This window comes from Monodelphis domestica, chromosome 2 (genome assembly GCF_027887165.1).
Source record: "Monodelphis domestica isolate mMonDom1 chromosome 2, mMonDom1.pri, whole genome shotgun sequence".
NCBI classification, from domain to species: Eukaryota; Metazoa; Chordata; class Mammalia; order Didelphimorphia; family Didelphidae; genus Monodelphis; species Monodelphis domestica.
In genome coordinates, this window is record NC_077228.1 from 541,152,565 (window position 1) to 541,168,353 (window position 15,789).

At 58.9% G+C, this 15,789-nt stretch overlaps 1 protein-coding gene across 6 annotated transcripts in view; it reads right to left on the bottom strand.

Moving 5' to 3' along the window:
- Positions 1–1,247: 1,247 nt before the first annotated feature.
- The window catches only part of HDAC4 (histone deacetylase 4), a 115,735-nt gene continuing 101,193 nt past the window's right edge, over positions 1,248–15,789 (bottom strand). For all 6 annotated transcript variants that reach the window (XM_056820128.1, XM_056820127.1, XM_056820126.1 and 3 more), the window contains 5 exons: positions 15,533–15,651; positions 14,571–14,704; positions 9,072–9,156; positions 8,190–8,331; positions 1,248–7,151 (listed from right to left, as the gene is read on the bottom strand). In XM_056820128.1, coding sequence (XP_056676106.1) covers positions 7,112–7,151; positions 8,190–8,331; positions 9,072–9,156; positions 14,571–14,704; positions 15,533–15,651 — 520 coding nt within the window. In that variant the 3' untranslated portion in view covers positions 1,248–7,111. The remainder of the gene's footprint in view (positions 7,152–8,189; positions 8,332–9,071; positions 9,157–14,570; positions 14,705–15,532; positions 15,652–15,789) is intronic.

Genomic DNA, 15,789 nt, shown 5'->3' on the forward strand with positions numbered 1-15,789 from the left:
CGCCCTGGGGGGGGGGGGCGCGTGGCCCCCCTCCGGCTGCCTGTTACTGCAAGCCGCTAATAAAACCAACTTAGCACCAGGAATGTCTTCATGGTCCTCCAGACAGATCAGGGCAGGGCCTTCCGCAGGGGCCCACAAGGACCTGGGGGGGGGGCCCTCCTGTCTGCTTGTGCCAACCTAGGGAAGAGGGAAGCCGCTGCTGAGAGCGACTGGCTCCCAGGGAAGCCCCAAGCCTGGCAGCTCAGGAAGAACCCACCTCCCACACCCTGCTGACCCAGCGGGGCTCGGGCCCTCCACTAGCCTGATCCAGGGGGCTGCAGGGACTTCCCAGAGATCCGATTTGTAAGGCAGAAGAATGTGGCGTGGAAGATGACCCTGGGAGACATCTACACTTGCTCAAAGCATTTGCAAGGTGGCTAACTGGGGAACAGCAGCCTCTGCCGGCCCTAATCCGGCTCTGCATTTCTGGGGCCCAGATCAGCACATCTGGAATATTTCCTCTGGTGGCAGCCGAAGCTCAACGCTTCTAGAGTGGGTCGGACCATTCATGGCTCCGAGTCATGTCCAAAAGCCTGTGGACAGAAGCTTTGGCCCCGACGACACATTCTGGGGAAATCAATTCTTTAACCCTGCGCAAGGCCTCTCTCTGTGGGCCTTGTGGTCCGTGTTCTGCAAGGGGCCTGAATGGACTGGCGGGACTTCCATTTCCAACAGGATCCGCTGCTCCTCTTCCCCTCCCTCCCCCCTGTGGGTTGGGAATATTTTACCGTCAGTCTGGAGCCCCTTTGGCCAATATGGCGGCCCAGTTGTTTTCCAAGCACATTCCCAACCGGAAGGGCTTCTATTCCCAACCAGGAAGGGCTTCTATTTCCCAGAGGGAGGGTTTGCCACGATGGTCAGTCCCTCCCCCGCCCACCCACAGGCCACTTGGGAGCGGACTGGAACAGCCCAGGACGCGGCTCTCAAGGTTGGGTCCCGGAAGTTTGGTGGGGCTTGCGTAGCACCAGGGTCACCTCTCCATCAAGAAGTCTTCGGTGCGCTCACAGGTGCGTGTGCACACGCACGTGTAGGCACGGGGTCGTGTGTGACTGTCTGGCTTTCTGAGGGGAGGGAGGGGAAGCGAGAGTCGGCCTGCAGTTTCCGGGGGATGCCCCGAGGTACGGCTGAGCCAGAGGGGGATGAGCCGGTTCCCAGGGCCCGAGGGCTGAAACGGGGAGGCGGGACAGAAGACCAGGCGGGACCACGCGAGCTTTTTTTCTTTTTATTTACACCACAAGAATAACAAGTTGTCATAATGTGGTACAAAATACTGGACTCCTAAGAAAATCCCAATAGAAGTCGGTACTGTCGGAGAAAGACACCGTTGGCCAGTGGGGGCTTAACCAGAACGAACCGAGGATGAGAAAACAACAGCGAAGACCCCAAAGAAAAAAAGACCTCCAAGTGGGCTGAGCAAAGGCGAGGGCCGCGGGAGGGCCAGCCGGGAGGAGCCCGTGGGGAGAGGCTGGAAGGGCGCCACAGCTCGGGATACCACAGGTCTGGAAGAAGCGCCGCCCCTTGGCCACACCCTCCGCGTACATTGCATAGCCATCAGCGCGTCATCCCCAGAAATGAAAACTCTCGCCTCCGCTACGGAGCGCGCACGTGTGCGTGCACACGTACACACGCGCCCCCCCCCCCACGCGAGGTTCATTTCTCTTTCTTCATGGCGTACTTTGCAAAGCAGCCTCCAAGCCTCCAACCGGCCCGACTAGGGAAGGAAGCGGAAAGGTTGGGCTTCCTTTGATGCCGCTCTTCATCCCAAGGAACCCGAGGTCAATCAATAAAGTCAACTCAAAGTCACTTAAAAAAAAGCGGGGCGGGGCGGGGCGGGGCGGGGCGGGGCGAGGAGTTAACTCTTTAGGTTCCGCCTCATTTTTTCCCGCCCAAACAAAGTAGGGTCAAGAGAGGGGCGCGTGCGGCTCCTCCCCCGAAGGACACAAAGCCCCAAAGCGGCCTCCCCCAGCCCCACCCGAGGAAAAAAAAAGAAAAAAACCCTGTGAAGAGAGCCAGGCAGTTCCCATTCTGCGCTCCGCGTAGTTCCTCTAAAACACTGTTTCCACATAAATACAATAAACTCTATTATTGGTATGTCACAAGTGCTCGATAAACGGCTTCGGAAACGACAAGGCTTAAGTAGTCCTTTGATTTCTCACAAGAAAAGCACAAAGTCTTGGGACGCGCTCAGTAAGACGCGAACGCCCTCCCGCTCTCCGGCCGCCCGCCTGGGTCCCATCTGCCCGCGCGAAGGCCCCGAGAGGGGGCGGGGCTCGTCCTGGCGGCCCCCAGAGCTGCCACGCGTGGCGTGCAAAATCTGTATACAAGAGAAAGACATGCCGACCTCACAGACCATGCAACCTCAAGGTGTAGGAAACTTAAAAAAATAGATTCATATATATTTCTATATATTTATATATATATCAACGCCCGGAAAACACGGGGCCCGAAGTGTACAAAAAGCAGAATGGAATGAGTACATGACGGACGAATACAAAGGAATGTTCCACATCCAAAAGAAAAACAAGCCCCAAACGACCCCCAACGGCCCGCCCGCGTGCACCCGGCGGCTCCTGCAAAGCTGCCCCTTGCCCGGCCCGGGGCTGTGGGAGACCCCGGAAAAAAAGCAACCGCCAGCCTCCTTCTGCCGTCGGGGAGGGGCAAGAAGAGTGCAGGAACGCAAGAAAGAAAAAGGCTTTGACAGGGCGGCCCTCGGAGCCCGGGGCCCAGGAACACCTACCCCGCCGGCCCGGGGAGGGGACCCCCCCCCAGGCTGGGAGCAGCCTTGGCGCTCCTGCTGGTGGCGCTCCGGCACTTCCCGGAGGGTCCAAGATGCCGCGGCTCTGGGGGCAGGAGAAAGAAAAGGACGGGTGGGGGGTTGTGGCTACAAGCCCCCAGGGGCTCCAGGAGTGCCAACGGCAGCGCCCCCCCTCCCTGGGGCCAGTAAAGTGCTCACTCGCCGACCCTGTGGACCAACATTTGAAAAAAATGCCCCAATGGCCTCGGCAAAGGTGCAAGTGAGAAATGGGGTGAAGAAAGCATCCCCCATGGCCAGGCATGAGGAGGGAGAGCTAAAGGAAGCGCCGGCTAGAAGGGGAGCCCGGCAACCCCACAATGGGAAGGCCAAGGGTGGCCCGTCCTCACGGAAAGACGGAAACCAAAGTGAACCGAGAGAGCCTTTAAGCGGATTGTCAGGGGCGGAGGAGGCTGAGGAACCAAAGGGGGAAGATGGCACTCGACGGGTTGCTCCAACATGCAGTAAATCCCTCCGCCAGCTGGCTCGGTGGGCACAACAGTCAGAAAAGGATGGCCGGGAGCTCCCAGCTACCACCAGCATCTTGTAAAAACGACAAACCACCCCTTTTCCTGGCTACTCCCTGCGTCCAGGGCAGGGGGAAGCCTGGGCGGACTCCCTTCGCTGCCTGCCGGCACTGAGGAGCGGCTTAGAAAAGTCAGCAAAGGGGATGCAGGGGGACCCGGCCCCCTTTCAACTCTAACAGGGCAGAGGAGAAAAAACGATTCCTTCCTCTCCTCCGAGCCCTCCCAGACCACAGAAAAGGAAAACCTCAAAAGAAAACCAACAACAACCAGATCAGACATTGCGAAGGTGGGATGAGGATTAGGTTTCTGCCCCAGGAGAAGACGGGGCGCAGTCTGGAGTCCCATCCGGAGGCCCGGGCAAAGGAGGTTTCTTTCTGCACCCAAACCTTGCCCTTTTCAGTGGGCTGCATGCACATCTAAGGCTCAAGGATAAACGAAGAATTCCTCCCGTGCCGTTAGGGAAAAGCGGAATCGTAAACTCAAGACCAAGCCTCGAACATTCCTTGGCGGCCCCTTTTCTATAGAGGGGGCCCCCACCCCAAGTTTCAAATTCTTTCCACAAGTCTGAATTCAATCAATTTTGGAATGAAAATGGTGACTCCAAATGTCACAACAAAAGAAAAAGATGAGTTGTCCAGAGGAGTGAATCGTACTATTCTGTATATTTTGGGAAAAAAAGGAAGGAAGGAAGGAAGGAAAGAAAGAAAGAGGGAGAGAGGGAGAGAGACAGAGAGAGAGAGAGAGGGGGAGAGAGAGAGAGGGAGGGAGAGACAGAGAGAGAGAGAGGGGGGAAAAAGACCGAGAGAGATAGAGAGGGAGAGGGAGAGAGGGAGAGAGGGAGAGAGAGACAGAGGCAGAGAGGGGGGGAAAGAGAGAGAGAGAGATAGAGAGAGAGGGAGAGGGGGAAAAAGACAGAGAGGGATAGAGAGAGAGGGAGAGGGAGAGAAAGAGAGAGAGGGAGAGACAGAGAGAGAGAGAGAGGGAGAGACAGAGAGAGAGAGGGAGAGGGAGAGGGAGAGAGAGAGAGAGACAGAGAGAGAGACAGAGAGAGAGAGAGAGAGAGAGAGAGAGAGAGAGAGACAGAGAGACAGAGAGAGACAGAGAAGGAGACAGGGAGAGAGAGGGAGAGAGAGAGACAGAGAGAGACAGAGAAGGAGACAGAGAGGGAGAGACAGAGACAGAGAGTGGGAGAGAGAGAGGGGAAAGAGAGAGAGACAGAGAGGGAGGGAGAGAGAGAGACAGAGAGGGAGGGAGAGAGAGAGTACATGTGTCAATTGGCCTCCTGCAGCCCCATACTCCACAAATAAGCATCTGGCGCTTGACAATGAGGGTCTAAACCAGATGGCAGAATGAAAGAAGGAAAGAAAGAAAGAAAGAAAGAAAAACAAACGTGAAAAACCACCCTCCTCGGCCCGGTCAACGTTCTGGAAAGCATTTCCCCACAAAGGTCTTCGGAGAACAAAGGTTACGATTCTACGGAAGAAGTCTCGAAGTGACATCTGCTGATGTGGACGCGTCTTCCCCAGCGGAGCTCTGTGTGCCACTGCCTGGAGGGGAGGCGTGGAAGGTCCAGAGCACCGGAGCGCCTTTCAAGAACAGGCTTAGGAAGAGGGTCTTGGCTGGTGTCGCCCACACTCCTTCTCGTTCAGTGCTCCATTTGTGAAGACAAACTCCTCAGCCGGGCAGAAAGATGCCAACTGTACAAAAACCCAAAACAACCCCCAATAATAAAAAATCAAGACCGTAAAAAGTGAAAAAAATGTTCAAGCATGGACTGAGGCAAGAAAGGCCTTCGGACATCAGGAACTGCCCAATGGGAAACGAACGTCAAATCCACACAAACGAGGTTCACGACTGGGAAATATCAATAACAAAATCCACACTGAAGTTCTCTAGTTCTTGCTACCAAACCTTCCCCCACTCCAACCCTCTCAACCCCCCCCCCCAAAAACAAACCAAAACAACTCATGGTGGGTGTGTGCGGGCAGGGGCAGGCGAAGGTCCTGTCCGAAGAGAAAGCAAACCTAACAAACAGAACCGGAAACGAAAGAGCAAACATCGAGGGTAGTTGCCCAGTGGCAAATGTGTCGGCCATCTGAAACGCTTCCAATGGGCGAGCAGCAGGCGCTCGGCCGTCCCTTTCCCTAAGCACCGGTCCGGTCCGGTCCGATTCCCAAGTCAGCCATTCCTAGGGCCCTTCCAAGGTGCCTTTTCCAATCTGCACTTCTTAGTTACCTTTTCATGTCTTCTATAAATGCATTATAAATATTTTATCGAGATCTCGTAAGAATCAAGTGTCTAAGCGTGGAGTACATTTGGAATATACATTATACATACATATATATATATAGATATCTATATCTCTATTTATCCTACAATTCCAGCAAGGCTTCATGCGAGATTGCTCTCAGGGAAAAGCAACCCAATGCGAAAACTGTAAATGTGTCTATCACATGCGTCAACAACCAAATTGCTGTGTTTGACTGTTAGATAATCAAGGCCGGAAAGAAAACGCCTGGGATTCTTTTCAATTGCTCGGACTGCAGAACACCCAACGGTATTTGCCACTTTGGGGCAACTCCCTAACAACAATGAAATGAAATAGAACCACAAAGAAAGCAAACGAACAAAATCCCGAGCCGAGCGGGGCCGAGCCGAGCCCAGGCCCCCGGCGTGGGAGGCTCTGCAGGCAGGGGACGTCCACCTGCCTTCAGCCCTCAGGCGAGCCAGCAAGGACAGGCCCGAGGCTTCCACACACTCTCTCTCTCTCTCACTCGCTCCCTGGCTCCCTGGCTCTGGGCTTGCTGGCCGTTCTGGGCTCTGCTGTCAGCCAGAGGAAGTCACTCCACAGAGTCCTGCTTTTTCTTTTCTTTGAAACTTAAGGCATTGTCCTTCAAACTTCTGAAAAATCAGCCACTCCAAGTCCACCGGATCAATTTTTAAAAGGCACAAACTCTCATCTTCAGGCAGCTCTGAAAAGCTAAAGCCGCCTCCTCCCGGGTGGGCGCTCCTAACTTTGTCTGTTTGTCTTCTGTTAAAAAAGAGAGAGAGATTAGTCTCCGGGCCCCCCGCCCTCCCCATGAGAAGCACTCCTTCCACACGTCCCCACATCAGGGTTTGTCTTCTGACTCCCAGGCAGGCCGGAGTCTTAAACCCTTTTTCTCCTTTGCTTCTTCTTAAAAAACAAACAAACGAGCTACAGGATGAGTTGAGTGGTTTCAACGGAGACTGTGGAATTGTGGGTAATCAAACCTTAAGCACCAGTTTTAACAAAGTTTATTTTCTGTGTTATTAGAGTTTGGAAAACTCGGGTCTCCTTCGCGGCTACTCGGTTGTCCCTTTCCGCGCCACGCGGCCCCTCTGCCCAAAGCCACCACCGGCTGCTTCCTGCTCTTGGAGGGGCCAAAGAGAGCCTGGTTCCCCCCACGTCTCACGTGGAGCAGGCCCCTGGGTCAAGGCGGACAGGCCGTAGATGTCTGTGGGTGGGGGTGGGGGCACACCCGCCAGTGTCTCTAGATCTATGGACGTCGATATGTCTCTCTAGAGGGATGTCGATATATCTGGAGATGCAGAAAGACTCGTTGTCTGTATCCACAAAGACCAGTCCTGTGGTTGCGTCACGTCACACCTGGCTGTCCTTTTGTATTCTGGGAGAACACCCTGACAGGACGCAGGAGGAACGAGAGGAGTTTTCTTGGCAGAGCTTCAAGACAAAAGACGCACAAACGAGAGACCAGCAGATTCGTGCTGGAGGCTACAGTGGGGGCTCCTCTTCCATGGGCTCCTCGTCTGACCTGTGAGCGCATCCCAAAGCCATGGAATGGGGAGAAGAGGCAGTTAAGGAGGGGAGAGAAGCCAGAGACAGAGGAGGGAGGAGAGAGGGGAGGGGAAGAGGCAGACAGATGGGGAGGAGACAGAGAGAGACAGAGAGAGAGAGACAGAGAGAGAGAGAGAGAAAGAGAGAGAGAGAGAGAGAGAGAGAAGAGAGAGAGAGAGAGAGAGAGAGAGAGAGAGAGAGAGAGAGAGAGAGAGAGAGAGAGAGAGAGAGAGAAAGGGAGAAGGAGAAGAAGGGAGAGAGACAGAGAGAGACAGAGAGAGAGACAGAGAAAGAGGGACAGAGAGAGAGAGAGAAAGGGAGAAGGAGAAGAAGGGAGAGAGACAGAGAGAGAGACACAGAGAGAGAGAGAGAGAGAGAGAGAAAGGGAGAAGGAGAAGAAGGGAGGAGAAGAAGGGAGAGAGACAGAGAGAGAGACAGAGAGAGAGAGAGACAGAGAGAGAAAGGGAGAAGGAGAAGAAGGGAGGAGAAGAAGGGAGAGAGACAGAGAGAGAGACAGAGAGAGAGAGAGAAAGGGAGGAGAAGAAGGGAGAGAGACACAGAGAGACACAGAGAGAGAGACAGAGAGAGAGGGACAGAGAGACAGAGAGAGAGAGAGAGAGAGAGAGAAGGGAGCCGTCAGTGCAGGGTCGGGGTCACGGATCCTCTACAGGCATTGTACACGCTGCCTTTTCTGGATCAGCGACATCTCCCTCCCTCTACCACCCAGCTTGCTGGCCCTCCCCCGGCCCCCCCACCCACAAAGTCTTTCTTTTACGAAGTCAATCTGTTCTGGATTAAACGTGCTTCCACGTATTTCTGCGAGTCTGTCACAACTGGAAGCACTTAGCGCTGCCGCCCCTGCTTTCTAGAGTCCGATATTGGCCTCTGGGGTCCGCAGAGCCCAGCGGACCAGGACGGAGGCCGCTGGGCCTGCCTGCCTCCTCCTCCCGGGAGCGCGGGCCCTCGGACCATGAGGGGAGGAGGCCTGGCCAGGGAGCAGAGCAGGGACACCCACCTCTTCTCGGCGTGCTTGACCCCCACAGACAGGGAGGCGAGCGCCGTGACGGTCTCCGCTTCTTCGTTCTCACATTTCTGAGCCTCGAGGAGGGAATAGCCCACCGTGGAGGAGAAGCGCTGGAGGGATCGCCAGTACTTGCCTGCGGGACGAGGGAGGAGCGGCGTGAGGGCGGCACTCGTTCGCGTTTGCCGCCTGGCCGCTGGCACGGGGCACCGAGGCCCAGAGGTCTATCTGGAGCAGCCTCCAGGTCCCTGCGGGTCACCTGCCTGGCTTTGTCCCGTCTGTGCGCGCCGGCTCAGGGAGGGCACTCTGGGCCCGGCGGCCCCCGCAGGGTGTGCCGTGATGCCAGGCAGGGCCCAGAGGGCAGGATGATGGGAACACGTCCCAAAGCTTCAGCGGCCCTTCACTGGCCTCCTCCTGGCACTCAAGGCCCTCTGGGAAGCCGGAAGGGGCAGCAGGGAGGGCTCACAGAGCGGGCGAGGGGAGAGGTGTCATCACATACCTTTTGGGGTGTCGTCTGTCTTTGGTGGGGGCTGGGTTGGAGAGCTAACAGGGACTGCCTAGACCTGCGGCTTCGTCCTTCCAGGAAGCCTCCCTTCTTGGCCCCCCCGTTTGTACCTCTCGGCTCCCTGAGGGCAGGCTGGCCGACCCGGATGGTGGCACTGACTCAGCCCCATCCGGCCGCCCTCACCGGGCCTCCCTGATGCCGGCGCTTCCCTCCCATTTGTCCTGCCTGCAGCTCCTGCTTGTCTGCCTTTTGTCCCCACGGCCTGGCCCGGGGTCTGTGCCGGACTCCGGACCCCTGCTCTGGCTTCTGCCCAGGTGGGCAGAGCGCCCCTCCCCCGGCTGTGGGTTCACGGCTAGCCAGCAGGTACTCACTGTGGGTCTCGATGACTTTCTCCATTGAGTGGATGGCATTGATGTTTGGCCTTTGCTGCAGAACCTTGTCTGGGAGAGGATCGAGCTGGGAAGACAGAGAAACGGGCACATTAGGGTGTCTCTGAGAGTGCCAACCAAAGAGCAGGGGCAGCAGGTGGTCAGGGCGGATGTCCCGCTTCGGCGGGATAGTCACTTCCCTGCTCCTTCGGGCCTCAGTTTCCCCCTGTGTGCCCTTCTGGCTCTAAGTCTGCGGTCCTGAGCTCAGTTCCGATAAAGCTGCTCTTCCTGAATGTGCACTTGGAGAGGCAGATCCAGCAGCTGGCTGGGCACGAGGAGGACCCAAGGGGCAGCCGCCGCCCACAAGCTGGAGTGGCAACTTTTTCAAACATTCACCCATCCTGTCCCCTTCCAGGTGTTTCAAAAGCATCTCTGACACGGTCCCCTCCTAGCCTCGGAACAAGCGCGGGGGCTGGGGAGGTTATTCCCATTTTACAGACGAGAAGTCTGAGAGTCAGAAAGGCTGAGGGCGAGAAAAGACTCGTGGGTGAACCCCTGGGAAGAGAATTGGAAACGGAGGGAAATAGGTGCACGGGGAGAGAGAGAGGGAACATCATAAAGGAAGAGCCTCAGAGAGAGTCCATCGGCTCCTCTGCTGATGGTGGTGAGAGCGAGCAGCACGGCACGGCACGGCACGGCACGGCACATGTGCTCCAACTTTTCTTGGAGAATCCAGGGATGTGGAGTGGGAGGTGGCTAATAAACACGTGACATGGCCTAGGAGTTCACACTGGCTCCATCGACAACCACATGATCATGGAGGAGGAGGCTGATCCAGCAGGTGACCTTTGGACTGAAGATCTGCACACAATGATCTGGCAGCAGCACTACCCAAGCACAACATCAGGGCCTTGAGAAGATGCCGGAGGCCACAATTGCTGTCATTCGCTCCTGTCTTTCCCTCAGAGGGCTTTTCTGGTGCCCCAGGCTGGCCCCCACCAGAGGGGTCGAGTCAATGGGTGGGAAGGAGGGAGGCTTCTTCCAGATACCCCAGAGAGACTGACATGCAGGACCTGTTGGGTCTGCCTGCCCATTATTAAGCCCACTCCAAAGAGCCAACCAGTACCCACAGTCCTTGGGGATGGACACGAGGGAGGGCACGCTTCCCTGGACAGCCAAAGAAAGCGCTGGAGGGGAGCCTGCCTGGTGGAGGATGCTGGGTGAGACCCGCATGGGCACTTGTCCACACCGCCAGTCTCTCTTTTGTACTTGGCATCCCTTCTCTGCCTGCCCTGGTGCCACGGAGCACCCAGTAGAGGATGACGGGCATAAAGAATGTGAAGAAGGATCGCTCAAGTCTTCGTTGATGACATTTCCTTCCCTGGCTCCTGGGGCAGGAACGTGCCCACATCAGCCGAAACAGCCACCCGGGGGGATCACTTGGGGGCTCTAATCCACCTGCCTTTGCTCTCCCCAGCGGCCTTCATTAGCCCCTGGGGGCGCTGTCGAGCTCCAAAGTGTGTGCAGGGGGCCTTGGAAGAGTCAACTCTAGGTGGCATCTGGCGGGAAGCTGGCAGGGCTGTCTAAAGCCATTTTACTCCTGAAAATGGCGGCCTCTGGGCATCTCCTGGAGCGGGATGGGGAGGGTGTGTGCTGCGGTCACGGTGAGCTCACAGGGGCCCTGGAGGCTCCCCAGAAAGGGCATCCAGCCTGGGGCCGTGGAAGGGACTTCATATGAGGACTGTCTGCCGAGGACTCTCCGTGCAGAGCTCCAGCCCTCTGACCAGGCTCTCTGCCTCTGGATCAGAGACTGCATGCTGGGTGTGCCCTGCCCCCACCCTTACCCCACCAGGGGAGGGAGGAAGCGCTCTCATTGGGTCCTGGGCAGAGGGACGGGGGAAGTGAAGAATTTCCTTAGCCAGTGTAGAGGGGGAGGGGGTGACCAGAGTGCTCTGCCACCTGTGAGCTGCCCCTCCTCACCCCTGTGTGCTCCTATTGGCTGCTGGGCGGAGGGGAGGGGAGGGGAGCAGCTCTGCCTGAGTCCCACAGAGAGCTCTCTGCGTGCCATCTTTGGCATTCATGCCTTCAGCTTGCCATCGTGGCTCAATTCCATCCTTCACACCCCTGACAACGTTGATCCATCAGCAGAGCCTTCATTTCATGCCTCCTGTGTGCCAGGCATCGGGGAGAACACGACAAAGAACGAACGATCCCAAGGGGAGGCTTAGACGCCGAGACCTCACTCCTAATCCTCACTGGCTCCCCATGCCTCAGGGATCCAACGCCAACACCTCACGTCCACAGCTTGCTTCTCCCCTTCCAGTGCCCTCCGGTTCAGTCAAACGGACCCACCGTCTAGTGCCCAGGTGTGCACCCCATTCCCTGGGTCTGTTTTTGCCCAGAATCTCTGGCAGCTGGTGGAGAAGCCCCTCTAGACGTTCATGGGGTTGGTGCTCTCCCCCTCCATGGGACATGGGCTCCTTGGATCAAGAAGGGAGACAGGAGTTAGAATCTCATCTGGAAAAAGGAGTTTCTCGGACGTACGGCCTCTTCAAATATGTCACATGCCGCCTTGAGACTGTTTTTCCAGATGTTGGCAATCGAATGAGGTGATGGCGAGCCATCCAAGGACTAAGGCTTGTTGGGCCAAGACCCACAGACAGCCTTACGCGGCTCAGAATTCCCCAGGGCAGGCCCCGTCCTGGGGAAGGTGGCGACGGAGCTGTCATGGTGCTGCTTTACACTCCCTCATGCCAAAACACACGGCCAATCCAGTGCCTGCCAGGGCAGACTGGTTGACTAAGTGAATGAGGCTCCCTTTTCCACAACCAGTTGTAGCACTGGGTTTGGGTTGTTTTTCTTGTTAATGTGATTATGTTAATTGTTTCCTAAGGTTGAATCATCCAGGCATCCCTGGCACAAATCCGATGTGTCCCAGCAAAGTTTCCGCCTGTTACTATGGCCTTTTGGTGAGTATTTGAGGAAGAAATTCAGCATCCATCATCCGGGGAGTCACTTGTTGGATGTTCTCTTTCTTGGCTTTATCCCTCCCTGGTTTAGATGGTGGGGCCAGGGCTGCCTCGGAGAAGGTCAGGGAGTGCCCTTTCTCAGTGAGGGAGAATTGGGTGACGCTACACCATCTGACCGAATTCCCTTCTAAATTGTTGGGGAGGCCACTCTCTGCTCTCTCTTCTCCCTCCCTCCTTCCCTTCTTTCTGGCCTCCATCTCAGAATCAACGCTGCGTCTAGGCTCCAGGGCAGGAGGCAGGAAGGGCAGGGAAGGAGGATCCAAGGGACTTGCCCAGCCAGCCAGTGCCTGAGGCTAGCCTGGAACGCAGGCCTTCCCACCTCTGGGCCTGGCTCTGCATTCTCCCAGCCACCTGGCTGCTCCTGGAATCCGCTTGGAGTCCCCACTTTTTTCCTAGTTTTACTCAGAGCCAGCTCCGGGCTTTCTCCCCTTGGGAATGGGCCGATAGAAGGAAGGCCGCCTTCTGCCCTCCTGAGACTGGCAGCCCTGGCGCTCCGGATAATGCGGTCGTCCCTCTTCAGTCGGCGGCCTCCCCCTCCGGCACACAGCTGTTCCTGGCTGGCTGCCTGTGTGTGTGCGTGCGCACGCATGGAACCGTCCGGCATCAAAGGCCTGCAGGACGGAGGGGCCGCCGCCGGCCGCCAACGTTCTTGCATTAAAGAGATTTCGTAAAGTCCTGGATAAAACGAGGGTTTCCTGCTTTTTGAAGTGCGTAAGCAGAGAAACGTTTCCTCGTTTCCTCCCTAGGAGGGCAGATGCACATCCCGAGGCCTGGCAGGTCCCCTGCAAAGCTCCAGCCTCCCTCCCGGCCATCTGGATGCCATTAGTGCCCGCCATCCTAGGCCCAGATCAAAGCCTGGCTTCCTCCTGGAGGAGGCGGTTATCTCTGTTGCCCAGGGGACAGTCCAAGCCTCAGCCATCCCAGCAGGCTCCTCACCGGCTCAGAGGGAAGCGCTGCTGGCCCAGATGGGCGCCGGGGGCTGGCGGAGCCGCCCGCCCCGTCCTCTGCCCTGCCTGCTTGGGCCAACCTGGAGGTTTACAAAACACTTCGGAGTCTCATTCCCAGGGCTGAGCCCGTACGGGGGGGCCAGAAGGATGTGGCGTCCTCGAGGAGCCCCAACAGCCCACGGCCGGGAAGCGGCCCGTGCTCCAGGGCAGGCCGGAAGTGCCAGGAGAGGAGGAGGGGGAGGGGGAGGGGGGAGGGCAGCGCCTCCAGGCACGGGCTAGCCAGGGCAGAGGAGGCTGTGGGCTCGCAGGCCTCGTGGAGGTCTCCCGCGGCAGCACTGGGCCGGGCATCTGAGTGGGGGGACTTCTTGGGGAGGGGCGAGGCCGGGCAGTGATGGCCGATGTGGGGCTGCAGATGGGTAGACTGAGTCAGGCAGAGGGCGCTTCCAGGGTGGGGGGCGGCTCTTCCGGCCCTCCCACGTCCGAGTCCAGCCTGACACAAGCCAGATTTCAGAGCGAGGCCGGGCCTGGGAGAGCCGGCCACGCACACGTACGCACACACACGTGTACATTCACACACACGTGTACACACTCCCACACACGTGCCAGCCTGGTCGCAGGATGCCTGATGTGGGCCTCAAATTCTCTCCTTGTGGCTGCCTCAGTCTCCTCATCTGTAAAGTGGGGGCCGAGGGGCTGTGCCGGCCGGGGGAGGGGCACTCCCTTCTTGGGTTGGAGGTGGACGCCACCAGAAGGCCTGGGTTCGAGGCCGCCACTTGGAAATGTGAGTCCAAGGAGGGAGAGGCAGAGGAAAGAGGGCAGGGGTAGCACGCGCCCTTCCTTCCTTCACGTGGGCAGCCCCTGGCCCGGATTCGGATCCTGCCTCGGCGCTCCTCCCTCCTTTGGGTTCCTCCCCTTTCCCCTGAACCACACTCGGGCGTCTCTGCTCCAAAGGGCTCCGGTCACCCCCCGGCTTCCGGCCCCCCGGGATGCGGCTCCCTGTGAAAGCCGGGACCTGCGGCCAGATGCCCCTCCAGGGATGGGGAGCCCCTCAATGCTGGGCCTCAGGTGGCCGGGCAGGGAGGGGGTGCCTGGCTGTTGCCCCAGAATGCTGGCTCCTGAGGAAACCCTTGTGTAAACATCCTCTAGAAACGCTGGGCAAGGGGAGTCGGGCCCAACGGGGAAAGGCCTGGGGCTGGCATCAGGAAGCCCCGAGTTCAAATCTTGCCTCAGATACACAAGCTGTGTGGCCCCGGGGAGCCTTGCTTTTCTTTAATGGTGACCCCAGTGGGCCCCAAAGGGAAGAGAAGGTGCCCTGTGGAACCTCTCCCAGGCCTTCCAGAGCGCCGCCTCAATGGGAGCCGCCATCCTGATGGGCCTCCGTGCCTCAGTCTACCCAAAAGAGAGCTTGGTGTCGGCCGGCCCAGAGAGCCCGCGAGTGCTAAGAGGAGTCTGAAGAGAAGAAAAAGGCTCCACGGGCCGAGGAATGACCAGCACACGCCCCCCCGTTCCTGCCCCCCCCCCCGTACCTCGTTTCCCAGCAGAGCAGACACGCAGGCTTCGGAGGCGTCGCAGATGGCCGTCAGGTCGTGGCCTCCTTCCAGGGCCAGCACGACGCGGCCGCCCGCCAGGCCCATGAGCTGCTTCGTCAGGTACCCGAAACCTGTGGGGGCAGAGGGGGGAGGGCAGAGCCGGCTGCGGGGGGCAGCCTGGGGGCGCCCCTTTTACAGAGGCCGTGAGGGGGGCAGCCTGGGGGCGCCCCATTTACAGAGGCCGTGAGGGGGTCAGCCTGGGGACACCCCATTTACAGAGGCCGTGAGGGGGTCAGCCTGGGGGCCCCATTTACAGAGGCCGTGAGGGGGGCAGCCTGGGGGCGCCCCATTTACAGAGGCTGTGAGGGGGTCAGCCTGGGGACACCCCATTTACAGAGGCTGTGAGGGGGTCAGCCTGGGGGCGCCCCATTTACAGAGGCGGTGAGGGGGGCAGGACCAGCCATCACTCCACGCGGGCACCGCTGCAGGCGGCGCTCCTGTTTGCTTGGGCCCTGGCAGGGGTGCCACCATGGAGGCCTGCAGCCGGAGGGGCGTCCGCAGGGTGGCACCATGCATGGATGGGGCAGGCTCGGCCCCTGCCCGCGTGGAGTCCCCCAAGGCTGGGCATTGCCCCAGGGCACAGCGCCCGCTCCCTGTCTGGCGGGCTGGTGGCCGTCTCCTCTGCGCTGCCAGGCGCCCAGCAGGGACGCCGAGGCACGGGGGCGCCCCCAGGCGGCCTCCTGGCAGGGAGGGCAGGACTCCGTCGGGCCCCGGGCAGAGCCTGGCATACGGGAGGTGCCCGATGGCAGCTTCTGGTCAGACCGTCGGCGAATAGGGGCCGCCTTCTGGGGGGCCTCTCGCGGCCGGCCCTTCTCAGGCTCGAAAGCCGGGAGGCCGCGGAGCGGGCGCGGGCAGAGGGGCCCCGAGGACGGGTCAGGCTGGCCGGAGGCCCCACTTACACTTGGCCGACAGGTTGTAGCCTCCCAGCGGCGTGGGGTGGCCTTCGACGGCATCGAAGCCCGAGGACACGAGCACCACGTCGGGGGCGAACTCGTTGGCCACCGGCATGACGACGGTCCTGCAAGGCCAAGGAGAGCGTGTCAGCCCCGGGCTGCCCCCAGAGGCGCCCCACGTGGCCCCCCCATCCGCCCTGCTCCGGGGGGACAGAGGCCGCCCGGACCCGGCTGCAGCGTCAAACTCGGCCTCTGCGGTGACA